The sequence below is a fragment of the Oryza sativa genome, chromosome 10, assembly GCF_034140825.1.
Source record: "Oryza sativa Japonica Group chromosome 10, ASM3414082v1".
NCBI classification, from domain to species: domain Eukaryota; kingdom Viridiplantae; phylum Streptophyta; class Magnoliopsida; order Poales; family Poaceae; genus Oryza; species Oryza sativa.
Window position 1 is genome coordinate 15,604,120 of NC_089044.1, and position 19,203 is coordinate 15,623,322.

The 19,203-nt window shown below is 41.1% G+C and overlaps 2 protein-coding genes across 3 annotated transcripts; one reads left to right on the forward strand and one right to left on the reverse strand.

Annotated features, from left to right (window-relative positions):
• The first annotated feature begins 3,321 nt into the window (after positions 1 to 3,321).
• LOC4348658 (type I inositol polyphosphate 5-phosphatase 4) lies at positions 3,322 to 8,151 on the forward strand. The gene is made up of 12 exons (XM_026020694.2): positions 3,322 to 3,772; positions 3,924 to 4,023; positions 4,385 to 4,462; positions 4,649 to 4,736; positions 4,845 to 4,949; positions 5,307 to 5,849; positions 6,002 to 6,137; positions 6,276 to 6,466; positions 6,565 to 6,673; positions 6,887 to 7,035; positions 7,109 to 7,693; positions 7,772 to 8,151. The coding sequence occupies exons 1-11, from the start codon at positions 3,746 to 3,748 to the stop codon at positions 7,353 to 7,355; spliced, it is 1,773 nt and encodes a 590-aa protein (XP_025876479.1). The 5' UTR covers positions 3,322 to 3,745; the 3' UTR covers positions 7,356 to 7,693; positions 7,772 to 8,151.
• A 4,237-nt stretch (positions 8,152 to 12,388) lies between these two features.
• On the reverse strand, positions 12,389 to 19,152 carry LOC9269715 (pentatricopeptide repeat-containing protein At1g03100, mitochondrial). 2 transcript variants are annotated; one of them, XM_015759312.3, is made up of 5 exons: positions 18,746 to 19,152; positions 15,353 to 17,817; positions 14,156 to 14,283; positions 12,826 to 13,201; positions 12,389 to 12,738 (listed from the first exon to the last, which is right to left on the reverse strand). In XM_015759312.3, the coding sequence occupies exon 2, from the start codon at positions 17,811 to 17,813 to the stop codon at positions 15,498 to 15,500; it is 2,316 nt and encodes a 771-aa protein (XP_015614798.1). In that variant the 5' UTR covers positions 17,814 to 17,817; positions 18,746 to 19,152; the 3' UTR covers positions 12,389 to 12,738; positions 12,826 to 13,201; positions 14,156 to 14,283; positions 15,353 to 15,497. The 2 variants fall into 2 exon arrangements, with proteins under 2 accessions (XP_015614798.1, XP_015614797.1); XM_015759311.3 differs by having other exon boundaries at positions 12,389 to 13,201.
• Between the last annotated feature and the right edge of the window lie 51 nt (positions 19,153 to 19,203).

Genomic DNA, 19,203 nt, shown 5'->3' on the forward strand with positions numbered 1-19,203 from the left:
TTTGGTTTGTTCATATTTTATTTTCAAAACTGATATGGGACATGTGTTATATACATATACAACCCATGGTGGTTGCAAGGAGAGGTTGAGTGCAAATCCTACACCCATTTGATAAGGGAGGGAGAGTGGCTGCAAAGCAGAGAAAAGCTGAAAGACATAGAGGGACCCCTTTGCCAAAAGCATGCATGCAAACCTAGATCCTGTTTTGACTGCCCCCACAAAAAAAACATGCTCAATGGAAACTTGAACAATGCCATCATGCCTGTCCTAAATAAGCTCCAAATAGACTCTCCGATCGATTAAGCAAGGGTGCTGCACGCTCAACAGCTCAATTAAACATCCCACTGGGCCCTAATTACCCCCTCTAGAGTAGCTAGCACCGTGCATGCTTAAGTTAATCAATATATATACATCAGCATGCATGAACTTTTACAATTTTGTAATCTATAAAGCATAGAGAGGATTATGCATGTTTGGCTAAGGATATATATTTTAGCAACTCCTTGTTCGACTGAGACCGTTGCTGATTTTATTTCTATAGCTTGGATTAATTGAAGTAGATCTTTCCATGTAATTTTGCATAAAACTATATTTTAGAAGTAAATTTAGATTTCATCAAAAGCTTTTAGGTTACTTCTGTTTTCCTAGATGCAATTATCATTTATTACACAACTCTATCAATCAATCTACACAATTATAAATTAATCTAGATCCACCACAACCAAATCCTATATACTTATATAGTTCATCCCCACTAAGTGTAGTTAATGCTATTTCTCTCTTATCTTATTAAGCCACACCACCCAATTATTTCTAGCCTTTAGATGATAGATCTATGGTTCAAATTGTCTCTTCTTTCCTCTCTCATAACACCATACAATCTTAATTATTTTTAAGCTCAAAATTTATAAGTATCAATTTGTTTTAGTTTTAATAATTATATTGCATCTTATTTATATACATTATCTAACTTAATTTTCCGCAGCAACGCGGCGGGTATTCATCTAGTAATTAATATGTTTCGTTCCTATTTTTCCTCCAATTAACACAATAATTTCTAGACCTTTAGAGTGAAAAAAATGGTGATTTCTTTTATCCCTCAATATCCATGTGAAATATATTGAACTTTTGAGTGTTATCAAAAAATATGAAATTGCGCGGGAAAAAACATACTCCTATATAACAGCTTCACCTAGAATTAAAAAGACATGTTTTTTTAAGACTATTACAAAATCTAGTTAGCAAATGCTCGGAAATGAATGTAATACAATCATATATGGCATGGGTCCGGTTTAATTTCCCAACATATGTCAATTGGGGAGGGACATGCGTGACCACAGGATGGCCTTTTCATGTAATCTAGGCCCTGATCAGACTAGCTCTGGCCTGCCATTAGGCTGACACATTTTATGCACTGAATCATTCTTAATTACTTTAATGCCCTACTTGATCCCCTAATTAGGCTCATCAATCCTTTAATAATCCATTGACCTTGGTCAAAATCTTCCCCACAAGACAGGAAGGCCTCTGGCTTTGTCCTTGCAAAGGGAGCAGCAGGGCTAAGCTAGCTCTAGCCAGGAATGTACTTTATATATAGTTTGATTAATAACTAACTAGGGTACTTTGGGGGTCTAATCCTAGCTAGATTGTGTGCTTTAGAGAAATTAGCCATCTTTATCGACCGCTCGTGCAGTCGACCCCGTTGCATGCTTAATTTGGTCACAAGGTAGGGCTGTAGGACCTCATGAATTCAAGGTAATTTATATTGTCTTGAGCTCGATCGGCCACATTTGCCAAAAAAAGAATACGGTCAATCTGTTAAAAATATTTGTTTTATGTCTCTTAAAGAAGATACCATAATTTTAGTGTTAATTTGCACTACCTTCTGGTTTTTTACATTGAGAAGGTGTTAAATTTTACACTAAAAAATTCTCATGAACCATAAAAACGTCTTAATAATACTGGTAATATTTTGGGGTGCATCTTGACATGTTCTATGACAACTAGGATGCAAAAACAAAAGGAATGTAATTTGAATATGTAAGTTTTATAGAATGCAAAATTGTGTTTAGAAGGCCTAACGAAGTTTATAGTTTTTTTTTTTTGCATTTTTTTTATTTTTTGCCCAGGGGATTGATTTGCACATTTTTGTTCGAGAATAGGTTCCTTTATAGAGTTTGTAAACAAAATCCGTGTCTCAATGTTGGCAACCACAATACAACCAACTATGAAATGATCCAATAACATGCTTGTAAGATTGAGAATGGTGCCAGGGTGGTGGTTGAGGCAATAGCGATAGTGACTAGAAACGGGAAAGTGTATGAAGAAAAAAACCTATTGTGAAGGTTTGTCAAATAAGAAAGAAATTAGGGGTAACACTACGATTAATAGGGTGGAGACATGCCTAGTGTAGCTAGGGATTGAGCCCTAGGCCACCTTTAAAACCGTGCTTAAATTATTGTTAAATACCATATAAATCCTGAAGAAAACCAACACTTCATTAGTTAAGTCCTATTTTATCCCTAGTCTTTTATAATTTCTGACTCCGCCACTAGTTATGAAGGTGGTGGTTTAAATAGTAGTGGAGCTGTTTGTCATGACTCATGAGTAGACGAATGTGCAAGAGAGAGATTATGTGGGTTGCAGAGAAGGTACTAAGGTAGTAGGCTAGAATTAGGGGAAAAAACCGTCCGGCGCACATTCACGTCCGAAAAAACCATGGCAGTTTTCCTACTTTCCTACTACTTTCAGCTCAGTAGATGCCATTTAGAAACTCAAGTTCTAAATCCAACACGGCAATACACTTACAAACCAGTGAAAATTCAGGGTGGTGGCCGTTTCTGCCCAACTGATGAACTGATCTCCAGTCGGCTGGTTTTTTTTGTTTAGGTCGCCCCTGTAACTGAAGCACCAGCAGCTGAAGCAACACTAGCCGTACGTCCAATAATCCAGCTACTTAGCAAAACAAAACGGCCTCCCCTAATCTTGCGTGTCCGGCCAATTGCACTGCCGTTTCGTCTATTCTGGCCACACTAAACAATGAGCAATCTGCAAAAATGAATGCAAAAATTCAGCCATTAGAATTAGAATACCTTCTGTTTTTGCCTGACTCGAAAGAGAATTGAAATGTTTCGCGCTGGTAATTTACTGTATATATAATAATAATAATATTATCCCCTCTCTCACTCTCACTCTAACTTTACTCTGTCTCTCATTCTCTCTCTAGAAATGGAGACAGTGAGACGGCTACCTCGCTTTAGGCCCTTTACCTCCTAGAAGTAGCAGACAGCAGCAGTAGCAGCAGCAGCATCGCATGCACTTTGCTCACCTTCTCCTCCTACTCCTACACAAGCCATTCCCTTCTTCTTCTTCTTCGTCTTCGTCTTCGTCTTCGTCTTCTTCTTCATCTTCCTCCCCAATAACAAAATCTTTCTTTGGCCAGCCCAAACAGCTCTTGCTGCAGTCACTCTCTCTCTCTCTCTCTCTCTCTCTCTCTCTCTCTCTCTCTCTCTCTCTCTCTCTCTCTCTCTCTCTATCTGCTCTGCACTTTTCCATCAAATCACAACCTCTGTGCACAGAAAGACAAACAGTGCCCCTGCTTGTCTCTGCCTCACCTTCACCTGTGGCGCCATCTCTTGCAACAGCAGCGTCGTGGCTGAGCAGAGAAGCATCCGTCTCTCTTTGGCTTGTCCTGGCCTGCCTGCCTGCCTGCATGAGTGCTTGCCTGCCTCTCCCCTGAGGAACAATGAGAGATGGCGCCAAGAAGAGCAAGGTGAGTTTCTTTGCTGTTGTTAATTCTTGCTTTCTCTGATGATCTGATCTTCAGACATTGCAAAGAGGCAGATTTTCTTGTTTTTTTTTGGTACCAAATCTTCTCCAACTTCTTGTTGTTGTTGTTGATGATGATGATGATGCTGATGCAGCTGTCATGGTCCAAGAGCCTTGTGCTGAAGTGGTTCAACATCAGGGGGAAGTCCTATGACTTCCATGGCGATGATGCAGCTGCTGCATTTGGGAGGAGAGGTGAGTGAGTGAGTGAGCCTGATGAACTCTGAACAGTAGCTAGCCACGCCCCTCTCTCTCTCACTGACAGAGTGTGTCTAGCTGTGGGGCCCACACTGCCACCCCCATGGGCCATGGCTACTACTACTACTCCAACTCTCCTACCTCCTGTCTGCCTCTTGGAGATCAGATCACTCTTTTGTTTTGTTTTCTTGCACTGCTGCTGCTGCTGGTCAAAGGACCCAGCTTTTTCAGTTCTTTTTTCTTTCTTTTGGGTTGGTTTGTGATGGATGGCATGGTGATCCAAATTTGCTGAGACATTCGGGCATTTTGATTGTTTTTTTTTGTTCTCTGATGATGAGAATAATCTGAACTGGAGCAGGAGGAGGAGGAGAGGATGAGTGGAGGAGCAGCAGCTTTTCCAGGAGGGAATCCTGCACGGTCAAGAAGAGCAGGACAGGTGATTCTATTCTAGTACCAATCTGACCGAATTTTTTTATTTTTTTTAAAAAATTCGAGTTTTCATATGATTCTGGTTCAATTGGTACCTAGAGTCTGCAAGTGCACGAGAAAGAAGAAAAGAAAACCCCCAGATTTTTATATGATTATGATTGAAGAAAAAAAAAATAATTTCGAATTGTTGCAGAGAGGGCGTCGCGGCGGAGCCACGAGCGGTCTCGCCGGAGCAAGATCGACCTCGACGCTGCGGAGGCCACCGTCACGTTGGACTACAGGTGCGCGTGTGTGCATATCTCCGGCGATCGCCGCCATTGCTGCTGCACCGATCTCCATTGATCCGTAACAATGTCGTCGTCGTCCTCGTTGTTTCTTGCGTTATGTAGGATCTTCGTTGCCACGTGGAACGTGGGCGGCCGCGCGCCGCCGGGGTCGCTGAGCCTCGACGACTGGCTCCGCACCTCGCCGCCGGCCGACATCTACGTCCTCGGGTACGTACACGCCGCCGCCTCTCGCCATTGCCGTTGAAACGTAGCGTTGGAATATAAACTGAATTGCTCGTTTTTTTCTCATCAGTTTAAGTTTTTGAATTGAACTAGTGAGTGTATACAACTTACAGTCTCATCTTTTAGCTTATGCTGATTTTGAAGTTTTTTTTATCGTAGTTTATTTTTTATCCTTCGCTTTTAGATCGCTAATAACACGTATATAAAAATTTTATTTACAAATTATTTTACGTTAATAAATATATCATTTCGCTTAATCTGTCAATAAGTTAAACGATGGCCTCCTTAATATGGTCAGAGCTTGGATTGAACTGGTCGATAAATGCAACTCAATACGTGTAGGTTCCAGGAGATCGTGCCGTTGAACGCCGGCAACGTGCTCGGCGCGGAGGACAATGGCCCGGCGAGGAAGTGGGTGTCGCTGGTGCGGCGGACGCTGAACAGCCTCGCGGGCACGGGCGGTGGCGGCGGAGGCGGAGGTGGCGGGGGCATGAGGACGCCGTCGCCGGCGCCGGACCCGGTGGTGGAGATGGACGACGACTTCGAGGGGTCGTCGTCGAGGCAGAACAACCCGGCGGCGTTCTTCCACCGCCGCTCGTTCAACGCCGGGCTCAGCCGGAGCCTCCGGATGGACGGCGACATCCTCGGCGGCGGCGGCGGCGCGCAGCCGAGGCTGGAGCGCCGGTACAGCGTCAACGACCGCGTCATGTACGGCAGCCGGCCGAGCGACTACGAGGCCAACTGCCGGTGGGGCCACCCGTCGGACGACGGCGAGATCGACGACGGCGGCGGCGAGTCGCCAAGCGCGGTGTTCTCGCCGATGTCGTACGGATACGGCGCGCCGCCGTACATGGAAGAGAGCAATGGCGGCGCCGCCCATTCTAGGTGACCACCATTTCTTGGCTTTGGATCTTGAAATTTCAGCCTTTCATCAGGATAATTAAGCTTGATTTCATGGAATTATCCCGAATTTACAGTAGTTTTGATGAGATTTAATTAGGATTTTTATTTTCTAAATAAAATTTGAGGTGATTTAGGTACTGCTTGGTTGCGAGCAAGCAAATGGTTGGATTGTTCCTGATGGTTTGGGCTAGGAGAGAAATAAAAAGTGACATAAGAAATCTCAAGGTGTCTTGTGTAGGGAGAGGATTGATGGGCTATCTTGGAAATAAGGTAACTTATGTTAAAATAATCTGTTGTGATTTTTGGTGTTATATTCCTATCTTATTGCCATTATTGAATTTGAAGAAAAAAGAGTAAGAAATTGTGTTTCAGAAGCTTTGTAAACCAATGAGAAGTTTTTTTTCCCAGGGTTCGATTTCGGTTAGCATGTTGTTGCACCAAACAAGCTTCTGCTTCGTCTGTAGTCACCTCACATCGGGGCAGAAGGATGGTGATGAGCACCGCAGAAACTCCGATGTGATGGAAATTTTGAGAAAAACCAGGTTCCCAATGGTTTATGGACAGTATGAGAGATCACCAGAGACTATTTTGGAGCATGAGTAAGCAAAACACCTTAGCATCCCTCAACTCTTGTAAATTAAAAACTTGCAATCACAAATATTGTGTAATATATCCTTCACCTTCGCCATTTTCTTAGTCGGATCATTTGGCTTGGGGACCTAAATTATCGGATAGCGCTTTCCTACCGATCGGTGAAGGCTCTTGTGGAGATGCGCAATTGGAAAGCATTGCTTGAGAAAGATCAGGTATGAGCTTAGCAACAAACTTTGAAAGACACAATGCAGATCTCCAATAGTGGTAAAATTCTTCCAATAGTAGTTTGCTTGTGACAGAGGCAATCATTGCTTTATATCCTGTCATTCTTTTGCTTTGGTGACGTTACAAGACTTCATTAGTTTGGCAAAACAGAAGGCCAAGAATAATTGTGATGAGAAGGCATGAATTGCTTATACTTTCAGCTGAGGAGCGAGCAAAGAGGCGGCCGCGTATTTCCTGGTTGGAATGAGGGGAGGATATATTTTCCTCCTACTTACAAATACTCAAATAATTCCGACAGATATGCAGGGGATGACATGAACCAGAAAGAAAAGAGGAGAACTCCAGCATGGTAAGTAAAGCACATTGCCAGATTTTTGCCATATTTCGTACAGTTCAGCAATTTCAGTGATCTTGTTTTACAGGTGCGACCGCATTTTATGGTATGGAAGGGGTCTTAGCCAACTCTCATATGTTCGAGGAGAGTCCCGCTTCTCAGATCATAGGCCTGTCTACAGCATGTTTAGTGCAGAAGTAGAATCGATCAATCACAGCCGAATTCAGAAAATGAGTTGTTCAAGCTCGCAATTGGACATCGAAGAATTGCTGCCCTACTCATATGGTTACACCGATATCAACCCATATGGATACACCGACCTCAACTTCTATTGAAATGGGCTCAAAAGGTTTAGCTTCATCATGAGTTCTCTGAGTCTTAGAAGCATCAGGAAATTTATTTCCAGTCCTGCTCTGAAACACCTATAGTTAGCTTTGTCAATTCTCTGTCAACAACGGACAGTGTTGATAGACCTGAAGACCTGAACCGAACTAAGGTTCTCCTTCCGATGAACTGGTGAGCTGCATTTGCACATCGTAGTTATGAAAGTTTTTTTGTGTAGACAGCTCACATGAGTTCAGAAAAATACCATATGATGTTCATATTCAGTCATCTTCAGAAGTTCTCTGAATGTTCAGATAGATGCCAAGATCCTTTTTCCTATCCAGACAAGGTACATACCTGGTCCATGTACATCATTTGCATGTGGTGAACAAGGAACCTGATGATCAAATATATGGACTTTTTACAGGTACCATCCATTAACTAATTAGTAGAAGAGATTTTCCACTGACTCCACAAAAGAAAAAGGAAAACAACTACAAGACTAACATCAAGAGAAGCATTGCTCATATGATGAGCAAGATAGTACTGGCCATTCAAATCTGAAGCTCAGATGACTTTGGCCAAAGCAAAGAGATGCATGCCAGACAACAACAGCAGCAAGCGTGCATCAGTTTATTTTTCTTCACCCCCCTGTACATTGTAGGCCAATTTCTTTCATTCTCTTTGGTTGCTTTGACAATGTAAACGATCGAAAAACGACAAGTGTCGGTCTGTACAACTCTTGTGTTCTTGGCTTTTGAAAGCTGAAAAAAAAGGGTCAATGAATGCATGCAATGCCCATACTCATTCCTCTGGATGGAGAAAAAAGAAGAAGCAAGTGTAAGTCATGATCATCCTGTGTTGCAATTGCAGTAGGAGCATTTCCTCATCGGTGAGCTGACAGAAAAAGGCTACTGGTCACATTTCAGCCTTCCTTCACTCTGCAGGAAAATGTGTTGCTACCCCCTTTCCCTCCTTTTGCTGTTCTGAGTTTCTCTGAAGGAATAGTGAACAAAAGACACAAAAGGCTCTGTGTTGCTGGAATCTGCAGGGAGGTTTTAAATTCTTGTTTCCTGTGTTTGAGCATCTTTCAAACTTCCTCAGCCCATTATAGCTTAGCACAATTGGAGGTAGCTTCTGCATTCTGGAACTGTTCATTGATCAATTGCATCTTCAGTCTCTGAGAATGTGTGCTTCTATCAGTTATGCACTCATTTATGATTTATCATGAGATCTTGCTGCAATGAGACCCAAACATCATGCAATCTCTCTTCCTCACTTAGGGGGGTCCTCTTTTTGACACATTCTTTAGAAAGAAAAAAATATATGAGGCAAAATTAAGTGTCTGAATTTTCACCATGAAAGGTAGAGAATTCAGAGAAAAGGCAACAGCATTCCTAAAAACTATCACATCTCAGACGTGTATGTACCAATATTATTCCAGCAAAGCCTCAGTAGGCCACTTTAACCATGCACGTTGGCAGCCTTACAAATTATACTTCTTTTCACGAAAACAGTGCTTAGTAGTAGCTCTAACATAAAGATGCGAGTACTCTGCTGTCTTAAAAGGTGCATACAACGTTCTTGTCACTGACAGATGGATCCATGCAATTCAGAACATGCGAAAATATTCTTGGCACATTTACATGATGTTTAAGGTTCAGAATGAACATATTTAGGGCTTGTTTAGATCCCACCCCAAATTTTTTTACCATGTCACATTGAACATTTGAACATCTGCATTAAGTATTAAATATAGGTTCAAAAAATAACTAATTGTACAGATTACGACTAATTTGCGAGACGAATCTTTTAAGCCTAATTGCTCCATAATTTGACAATATGGTGCTACAGTAAATATTTGTTAATGATGGATTAATTAGGCTTAATAAATTCGTCTCGCGGTTTACTGACGGATTCTGTAATTAGTTTTTTTTATTAGTGTCCGAACACCCCATGCGACGCCCTATATAATATCTGATGTGATACGCCAAAACTTGACACCCCTGAATATAAACACCCCCTTAGCAAGAAAAATATGTTCATGGAAAGTTTCACAATGACCATATTGACCACAAGAAAAAAAGGGATTACACTCAGCTTGAGTTTGTTAGGAATCAGGAGTTCATAAATAAAGATGAAAGAGCACAAAACACTGGTCTATCTTGAAATTCTTGTGAGAAATAGACATAGTAGGTGCACAAAAGGCAGACAATCATTGTGGGAGAGGAGAGTAAGTAGGAAATTTCATTTTTAGCCTCTCCCCTTTTTCGTGGGGAATACAGTCTTGGTGGGCTAGCTGGCTTGGGATCATGCCTCACCACCTCAGAAGGAAAGAAAATCGAAAAGGAGAAATATTTGTGTTCTTAGTTAACCTAGTATTAGTATATGCTAGACAAGGTTTCGTATATCAAATTACGGAAAAATATGGTAACCGACTCAGATAAAAGTCTATATTCAAAATTTTTTAATTCAAAAACTAGTTACCGTAACTTATCTGATAAAAGTCTATATCCAAAATTTTTAATTCAAAAACCCGTTACCGCGATAGCCGGCTGGATATTGGACCAATAATTGGTTGTACTTGAATTCAAAATTTTTGGTTCAAACTTTTTACACGAGTACCCCCTATTTTTTCAGAGATCCAACATACAAAAATGTATTAACATACTTAAACATGAAGGTACAAGAAAATATATGTATTGTACAATGTGAAATTTTAATTTCAAATTCTATATTTAATTTTGAATAGTTCCAATTAGTATATCAGTAACAAGTAGAAGTAGGTGGCTTAGGATGGTAGGACCGGTTAACGATGAGATTTAGCACCCTGATACTAGGTAGGGATGAAAATGATCAAAATATACACGAACAATTCCCATAACCATTTTTTTTTCTTTGAAACAGAATTGGAGTGGTAGAGCTGGAAACGATGACGATATTGATACTACCGGAACATAAAAAATATCGGGAACATAATTATTGAAATAGAGCCTCTGAAACAACATATCACAAGGGCAAGCAAGTCATATTCAAATTTAATTAAAACTCCTCATTTTCAAAATATAAGGCATAACTACTTTTTCAGATATTTCATAATATATGGTGGGCATGCATGTATGCATGCAACTAACTAGCACATTCTCTCCATCAAATTATTATTATTTAAATCATTTACTCTCAAGATCTCTGATTTGGATGCATGCACTGTATTTATTAGAGTGATCCAAACGAGGAGGTGATAATAAATATATATTGTGTCTACAGATTAAGGGTGGTTATGCCTTATATTTTAAAATGAAGGGAGTATGTGAAGACTCAAATTAAAGCATTAAGTAACTAACTTGAATATTTTATAACGATATTAATCATAACATCTCCATTAACAACACAGGGTTATGGTAATCGGTAGGTTTCTCTTATCCTAATTGTTTGTCAGTACTATACGCTAATTTCTTCGGAAATTCCGAATGAAAATGGTATACCGTCAAAATGGCCGGGAAAAATACCTCTACAATTTTTGTTCCATTTCTAAACAATACAAAATCAGAATAAAACGATTGGTAAAAAAACAGAAACAACAGCCACTATGGTTGGGCAATCTCCGTACCATTTTCACCACTAATACCAGGTATGACTATGAGGGCACCGGCTGAAGGATAGTTCAGCATCCATCAGCATGTGAGCAGAACAAGAAAGAAAAGAAGAGAAGAAAAGAATGAAGAATAAGAAGACAACGACAGCGAAGGTTGAGTTATATGGCAATTTTTTTACCCATCCTTTGGGCATGGAAATGACTGGAGTGAAAGCAAAGAGAAGACATGACCCTTGATATGAGAGAGGAGAGATGGATCCATGCAACCCTAGCTATCTAGTCTCCTAGAGGCCTAAAGCCATCCATGGCAGCAAGGTGGCCGGCCTAGCCGAAAGCACAAAGCTCAGCAGTACATTTTTTGCATGGGGCCAAGCCAAAACGATCTCATGGACAGTGCACAGCAAATGATGCTAGTTTGGTGAATGGTGATCATGCATATGGATTGAAGGAAAAAAATTGCAAAATCAAGAACTAGAGATCCATTGTTCATTCCAAAACAGAGCTAGTAGATTTTTTCCACACAATTTTGCACGAGGCTGGTTTTAAAAGTAGAAATGGATTAGCTATACAAACTCTTGCTTTTGTTTTAATCAATATAATTGTATTTTGTATGTAACTAAATCAATTAAATCTCTGTTACAATCTAACCTACCACAATCAAACGACATTCTTACCCTTTTCTTCTGATTAAGGTGATAAATTTTTAGGCATTCAGAGAGAACATGGTATTTCTTTTCCTCCATCTCCTTATAATATAGTAATGGAAACAAGCAACCCCATCTCTTCGCTTATGCATATACTTATAAGCTAATATTTGAGTTTTAATATTTAATTTACATCATAGTTTATTTGTACATCATTTGTTTTTGAATCGCTAAGAACATGTATATAAAAGTTTTACATTTATTGATTGATAATAAGCCATATGAGAATAAGCACAAGCATAAGAACGATGGGGCTATCCATCCACGGATCCACCATCCACATTCCCTAACCTGCCCTGATTTTGCATGCAGTTCTGAATTGATTATGTCTTCTGCTAATGATTGGGGAGTGCCACAAACTGTCATGACTCATGAGCTGGGGGCTGCTGCTCTTTTCACAGCATCATGTCCTAGCTGCCCTGATAACTGATCTCACCTCCCTCAGGTCAGGATCAAAAAGCCCCTCATTCTGGTCTCTGGCCATGCACAAACAACATAGCCTCATATATTGATTTGCAATAGCTACCAATAATTACATTGCATGGCATTTATGCCTTGTGATTAATCTTTTTTATATCTTGAAGAAATCAGTAGCATGGGAATAAAGGAAGGAGATCTTACATATTGGATCGGAAGGCAATGGAGTGAAAGTGTCACGCAACCAAGATAATTAGCTTGTGATCCTACTTTTAAGACAAGTACGTGCAAAAACACCATCAATTGGCTCACAAGTACGCATGCACGATGAAGAACAAAAGAGCAAAGTGCTTATTATTCGATCCGGCACGAATCTCGAGGCACGGAAAGTAGTGATATCAGCACGACAGCACCTCACCTTCAACTTACAGCCTTCCAAGGGAAATAAATCCATAGCTCATATCCGCTGTTGCCTCAACAAGAAGGCCTACTGCTACTTCACAAATACTGCATTCTTTTCTCCAACTTAGCTGTAGTGCTTTGTCATGAAGAATTATGGATCAAAATGCACCTGCTTTTGATCAAATGGTAAATGCAATTTGAACTACATGAAAAGAGGACGCCGCGAAAACAAAGCTTCAGTTGGTACCCATAGCCAAAGAACATTTCAGGAGCACCCTAGACAAGGCAACCAGCACATCAGCCTTTTGGGTTGAAAGGACTTCGGAATCGGAATTGGAGAAGAACTTGTGAAGTGAAGCCCACCTTTTTTTTTTTTTTTGGAAATGGGAGTTTTGCTTGGAGAGAGAGAGAAGCAGCCGGGAGAAGCAACTGTAGGGTTTTATCCTCTCTAAGAGCAAGGATAATAATACAGCTAGCTGCTTACTGTATAGATCTTTATAGTCTATCTCTTAACTCACTTATATAGTGGTTAACTCTTCACTATAAATATATGGCCCACCTGTCTGTATCACAGATTTTCTTGGCTCCTGCGCCTAAGCCGACTGTAAACTTACACCCCGCTTCTCATCTCTCTCCTCTGCTCTCTCATCCACCTCAGCATTCAGCCTTTTTATAGCCCTCTTACTTGCTCTAATCAGTCTAATGTATGGAGAAACTTCACTCTGCATTTCTGTTGTTCCTGGACAGATAAGAACACATCATGCATGTTAGTCCACTAGTAAATAGTAACACTCAAAAACAGGTTTGCACTCGATATTTACTCTTGTACACAAACTGCGTTTGGTTCTTGAAGCTGCATCAAGCCACCAACCATCTTTTGGTGGTTTTTACAGACAAGAGTTCCAAGTTAATTGTTAGCCTGAAGACCTTAGCATACTGGAGACAATCTACCTAGTGTGCATTTGCCAGGCAATACCTCAGTACATATTTGATAACAAACTAGATCTTTATGACTGCTGCAAGTAGCACAAACTAAGTTTTTTCTTTTAGGCAATGCTTATAAATTGGCAGTTTGGGAAAGCTTTTTGTAAAAGTGAACTCAGCTGGATTCATGCATTCCATAGTTATCTACAGTACACAGAACACACTCATTTGAAAATGTTTCTCAAAAATCAGCATTAAGTTAAAAATAAACACTAAATATAGTAGTACTGAACTTTATAATAAAATATCCTTAAAATTCTCAATAATCATATTGCCTATTGAAACGGTTAACTACATGGTCGTGCAGTTAAGATTACTTGAGTAGCAGCATTGCAGCACATCAAGCTTCGAGTGGCAGATTGTGAAGATAATAAGAGCAGTCAGATCAACCAAAGGTGTAACTTTTATTACCACGGCTATGTACAAAATCATTATGGTGAGCATTGTGCTCATTGAGATCTCCCCTAGGCACTAGCTAGCTATTTCATTCATGTTCTGGATCTAGTAGTTGAAGTGACATTGTTTTCAAGACAGTTCCTTTTGTAACTTGACTTTTCCGTCTAATGTGCAAATATGTTAAAGGCATCTGCCTCTGGCTGAGCCAATCTCTCTTTTTGAAAGAAGATAAAACAGCCTGCGTTTGTTGATGAAGGACTGTGCACCAGGAAGGAACTATCAAGAGAAGCTGTCAAGAAAGATATAGAAATACCTTTATCAACAAATCGCCCCTTTCACCAATTGAGCTCATAGTGTTTGTGGCTAAGAAACCATATATTTCATATGCACCAGGCCCATTTGGAAAAGAAGCCTTCTGCCTTCATGTATGTCACTTTGTGACTGGCAAAAAAGGAAGAAAATTTAGTAGATACTACTAAAGTTGTTAGTATATGAAAAAAGTAAGTGCATTTGAAGTAGTAGTGCTTGTTAAACATTTTCATCGGAAATTAATTATTAAGAGAACAGTAGGGGAAACCCTATAGTAATATAATATAAAAAGCGCACAGATGATCTACAAGACTGACAAGGAAACTTAATAAAAGCACTAACAACGCCTAAGCTAACAGCACAAAAGAGTTATGGAGTAAGGCCTGATCTAAGCTTTAGTGCCCAATACAAGGTACATAAATTGTTAATAATTATGGTGACTATTGTTTGACGCTACATATCCATGCCACAATGTCATGCTTGACGCAGATACATTATTAGCGTCACAGTGTCTCTGATGCAAGAGAAATAAAAGTGACGCTAACGAGATAGAAGATCAGGTCCAGAATGGATGTTATATTGATAATTGTAGTCACCAATATTTGGGCCCATATGTTAGTAATGACTTTTTCTTGAGATTTGAAGTGGTTTTTCAGTACGGCGCTTCCCTACTGGGCACTATGCAAATGGAACAAATTTAGGAGAATACCACAGGTACACCATAATATGGGAAGTAGCCATTGCTGTCTGAGGTGTTCATTGCAGCAAACAGAACAACCTAATATCAATATAGAATCAAGATATTATTTCTGATTATGAACCTCACTAGCAGGAATTTACAAAATATCTTAATTATGACAAGTTGTATCTGTCATTAGTAGTTGACATTGCGAATTAAGTGTGATGCATGCTACATTGTTTTGAATCAGCTTTTCCTGTTATTATGCTACAAATCAAGCCATGATAAATCCCCATGCTAATAATAGAAGAGATTCTTACAAACACATGATAGCAGTAGACATGTGCAATGAAATACAATATTTTCAATGAAGCAATGTATCATAAATGTATGCCTACGTATAGACTTATCTGCATAGTTAAGTTAAGGGGTGCAAGACATTGAATAATCCTTCCAATTTTAGAGCAGAAAGATGTGCACCCTATTAATACTACCAATCCTTGTTATGTAAGATTTTATTACCAGAGGTTTCCATACAGTGGTGTCCATCCATACAGTGGTAGCAAACCATGCTGATACCAGAACATCTCCTATGACATACAGTGAACAAAAGCAGCAGAGCTATCTACCAGGCTTAGTGTTTTCAAGGACCTGTGCTCTGTAGTTTTCATGTTAATCCAATCCATCTCTTGAAATGCAATGCTGCTTCCCTCCGTTTCAGTTGTGCTTCTGTTTGCACTTTAGGAGCCTTACCTTTGTACAATGTTCTGTGGTATTTAAGCCACAGGGACTTGTACTTGTATTTGTCTATAAACATCTTGCCTTTTTCCATCATTTCTATAACTTCCATGGCTCGAAGGAAGAAACCGCCTCTCACAAAGCAATACAGCAGAGAGTCCAGGAGCTCTTGATCAAAATTCATTGAACTTGAGGTGGCCAAAACTTTCATTTCACCCCACAAATCTGTCACCTCTACATATTTACCACCAACAGCAGCATAACCAGTTACTAAAGAATGGAATGTCTGTGCATTTGGCGTGTGTCCTAAAGCTTTCATCTTGCCAAGTGCTTTGTGAGCATCATGCATCAATCTCTTCTTGCAGAAGAAATGGATAACATTATTCCAGTCATGAATAGCATGATTAACCGGGTGGCCACTTCTGACTTCCTCCACTAGCTTAGTTGTCAAAGCAGCTCCATTGTTATTGCAGCCTTGTACTAACATCTCAAATTCATTCTGACCAGCTTTCAAAATATTCAAACTCTTCAACTCTTTAAAAAGATTGAGAGCACCTGTGGTATTATTGTGATGTGCTCTGGATTGTATCAAATCCTCATAGCAGCTTGGATCAAGCTGAATACCTGCTTGTTGAGCGTCTTTCAGAAGTGCAGCTATGTCATCTTCATGATGGCCCTCTTTGCAATATGCCTTTAGGAGAGATGAATAAATGGTAGAACCAACTCTAATTCCAGAAAATCTCATCTCGTCAAGAAGGTCATGTGCTTGCTCTAACCACCCAAGAGAAATACATGCATTTATCACTTGAACAACAAAGGAGCTTTCAACAGAGACAGGAGAATCCTCTTTGCTTGCTTTCACAAGAAATGATGCCAATGCACTGATCTTGTTTGCTTCCAGAAAAGCTTTAACAAGCTTGGCATACATTGTTTCAGTTGGATAGAGGATACCATATTCAGATTTTACTAGCCCAACTTGTTCCTGAAGCTTATCTGATAATAGCTTGAGTAATTCTCTCGCATCTAACTCAAGCCTTGCAAAGCTCTTATCTTTGAAGAATGAAATATAGTTTAGCATTTGACTGTCAGTACATACAGATTTGTTCGAGGAACCTGAATTAACAGGCTTGGTTTTCTCATAAGGAAGATAAATTTTGTTGTTTTCAACTGCTTCAAGAACTGCTTTAGCTGCTTCAAGTGAACGTTTCGTATTTTTACCCTTTTTAAGCATATCCAATATCATATCCACTGCAGAATCCAGATCTCCAAATTTCAAGTGGCAGGAGAGCAAGCAATCATAAAACTGCCTGAGCTCTGATTCACTAAGGCCACAGGCCTCATTAACATGTCTCCTCAGCTTCTGGATCTCATCTCTGTGCCCATTCTGTTCATATATCCGGGCCATAACAATCAACGAGCTGACGTCAGGCTTCAACCCTATCCTAGGCATTAATTCAAGAAGCTGCTCCGCCTTTTTTGTAGTGCCAAACAGAAGGGATGCAGTCAGAATTATGTTGAAGGTCAATGAATTGGGCTTCATTAATAGCAATGGACGGTTGCTCTTCTTCCGTGGATCAACCCTATTATTCTGGAAAAGGTAGCCAATCTCCATTACCATGTCAGCAGCAAGAAATGCACCAGTTGCAGTTTGGCACATATGCGCCACGATAGCCGACCATGCTGCAACAGGTGGGTATGCTTCCATCTTTATCAACTTCCTCACAACATTTATAGAAAGATTAGGAAGAGAAGACCGTGCGAGTGCAAGAGAGAGGAAAATAAGGGGCTCCTTCTCCAACAGTTTGCTCTTCTCTTCAAATGCATGATTAACCACATTGTAGGACTGGTTCAGCCAGTGAGCATCACAGGTCTCTGCGAAGCCAGTGATGAGCTTACTCAAAACAGACTTTCTGGGGACTCCATCCATGTGAATATGCTTCTCATAAGCCCTCCATGCATCATCAAACCTCTGCTGATCAATTGCATTCTCTATCTCCAATGCTAGCAGGGATGGGTCATGAGCTTGGACCAGAATTGTTTCAGTAAGAGTTGATAAGCATGGACCATAACTACCAATATTTAGCTTTGTGTTCAGGAACCCAATTGCACCAGTCCGGTTAGTCCAACAACACTTGGAGCCCAAGAAATGTGGGCTTTCATGACCAATCAAATGTCTTGGACCCACCAGGAATGAAGAAACAGCACGGGTTGAAGATCTTGAACAAATTCTCCCAACACGAAGCATTTGCCTGCCATGGACAAGGAGGATCACACAACAGAACAAAAAGAACTCAGACTAATATAGCAAATGTTAGAATTCTGCATCGTGTTAGCTGGATTCAACAAAATAACTAGCAAGCAAATAATGTATTGGACACATGGTTGATGCATTATTCAGTGTTACTCCTCCCATCCTCTGCCCAATTACAACAAGGCAATCACAACAGAACCCAAAAGAGATATGCAATGCAAACTATAAAGATCTGTTATTGTGGAACATTGTTGCAACTAAAGGGAGCTTGCAAGGGTACAATAACCACAGCCAGAATCATCAGTCTGGGTTAATCAAACCACCCCAGTGCATGTCCACTAATTAGGGAAGATTGTCCTTCAGCCTGATAAACCAGCCCCAGTGCTGTCCGCTAAGCAGGGCGGAATGCCACTCAGACTAGATAATTGAGTGACATTTCGCAGAGAAGCTCAATTGCAATGTACATAGAGAAGAAAATCTAAAAGAAAATGTCATAAAGTTTCTCTCATAGTGTTCCTCTAGAACAAGCTTGCAAACAATGCTACTCTACAAACCGCAAATTTGCTCTAACAGCACTCCTAAACTCTTCTGTTTCTCACTACCCAGCATTCTATTATATTAGTTCCCATCTAATTCCCTTTTCCTCAACATAAAACCTCCACCACCACCAGCGCCCTAAGCGATTCCAGCATTCTAGCACCACACAGCAGTAGAGGAGCCATGAAATTTTCATTGAGTGCGTGTCACAACGACTCAACAAAGATTGATTTTACACAATACAATCTGCGCCAAACAAATTAAAAAATGTACACACATATTGACAGATACTCCACAACAGTGAGACAACAGCTAATTAATTAGCTGCAGATTACCACCGGAAAATAAATGGCTGAAAGTACGATGGGAATTGAGAGTAAACCGCATACGAGTAGGGGGCAAGCACAGGCTAGGTGCCCGCGCAGGGTGGCGCTCGGCCGGCGCCCAGTGGGGGCAAGCGAGGGCCGGCAGGCTGCAGCCTTCACCCTGCCACGGCGCCCGCGGTGGCGAGGCGCTCCTCACCGGAGAAGGGCGGGCGGGCGGGCGGGGGGGGGGGGGGGGAGTCACCGAGTCAGGAGTGCGCGCGAGGACGGGGGTGAGGCGGCGCGCAGGCTCACGAGCCGCGACGGCGGGCTACGCGTGAGCAGAGCGCGAGCATGCCAGAGTCCGCGTCCGCGTCCGCCGCGAGGGGAGGGGATCCCGGCGACGGCGAGCCGGCGGCGCGCGCCGCCTCTCTCTCTCTCCGACGCAGCGTGCGCCGGCCGGAGAAGACGAGTGGGCTGAAATAAAACGAAACGCCAGGCAGATGTAAGATTGGGCTTTTGTTATCGTCCTAGTGGGCCTACCG

Bases quoted from the DNA above. Each gene is read 5' to 3' on its own strand.
- LOC4348658 (XM_026020694.2), top strand. From the start codon at position 3,746: ATGAGAGATGGCGCCAAGAAGAGCAAG. The intron at 3,773-3,923 runs GTGAGTTTCTTT...ATGCTGATGCAG, and splicing joins ATGGCGCCAAGAAGAGCAAG to CTGTCATGGTCCAAGAGCCT. The intron at 4,950-5,306 runs GTACGTACACGC...CAATACGTGTAG, and splicing joins GCCGACATCTACGTCCTCGG to GTTCCAGGAGATCGTGCCGT.
- LOC9269715 (XM_015759312.3), bottom strand. From the start codon at position 17,813: ATGCTTCGTGTTGGGAGAATTTGTTCAAGATCTTCAACCCGTGCTGTT.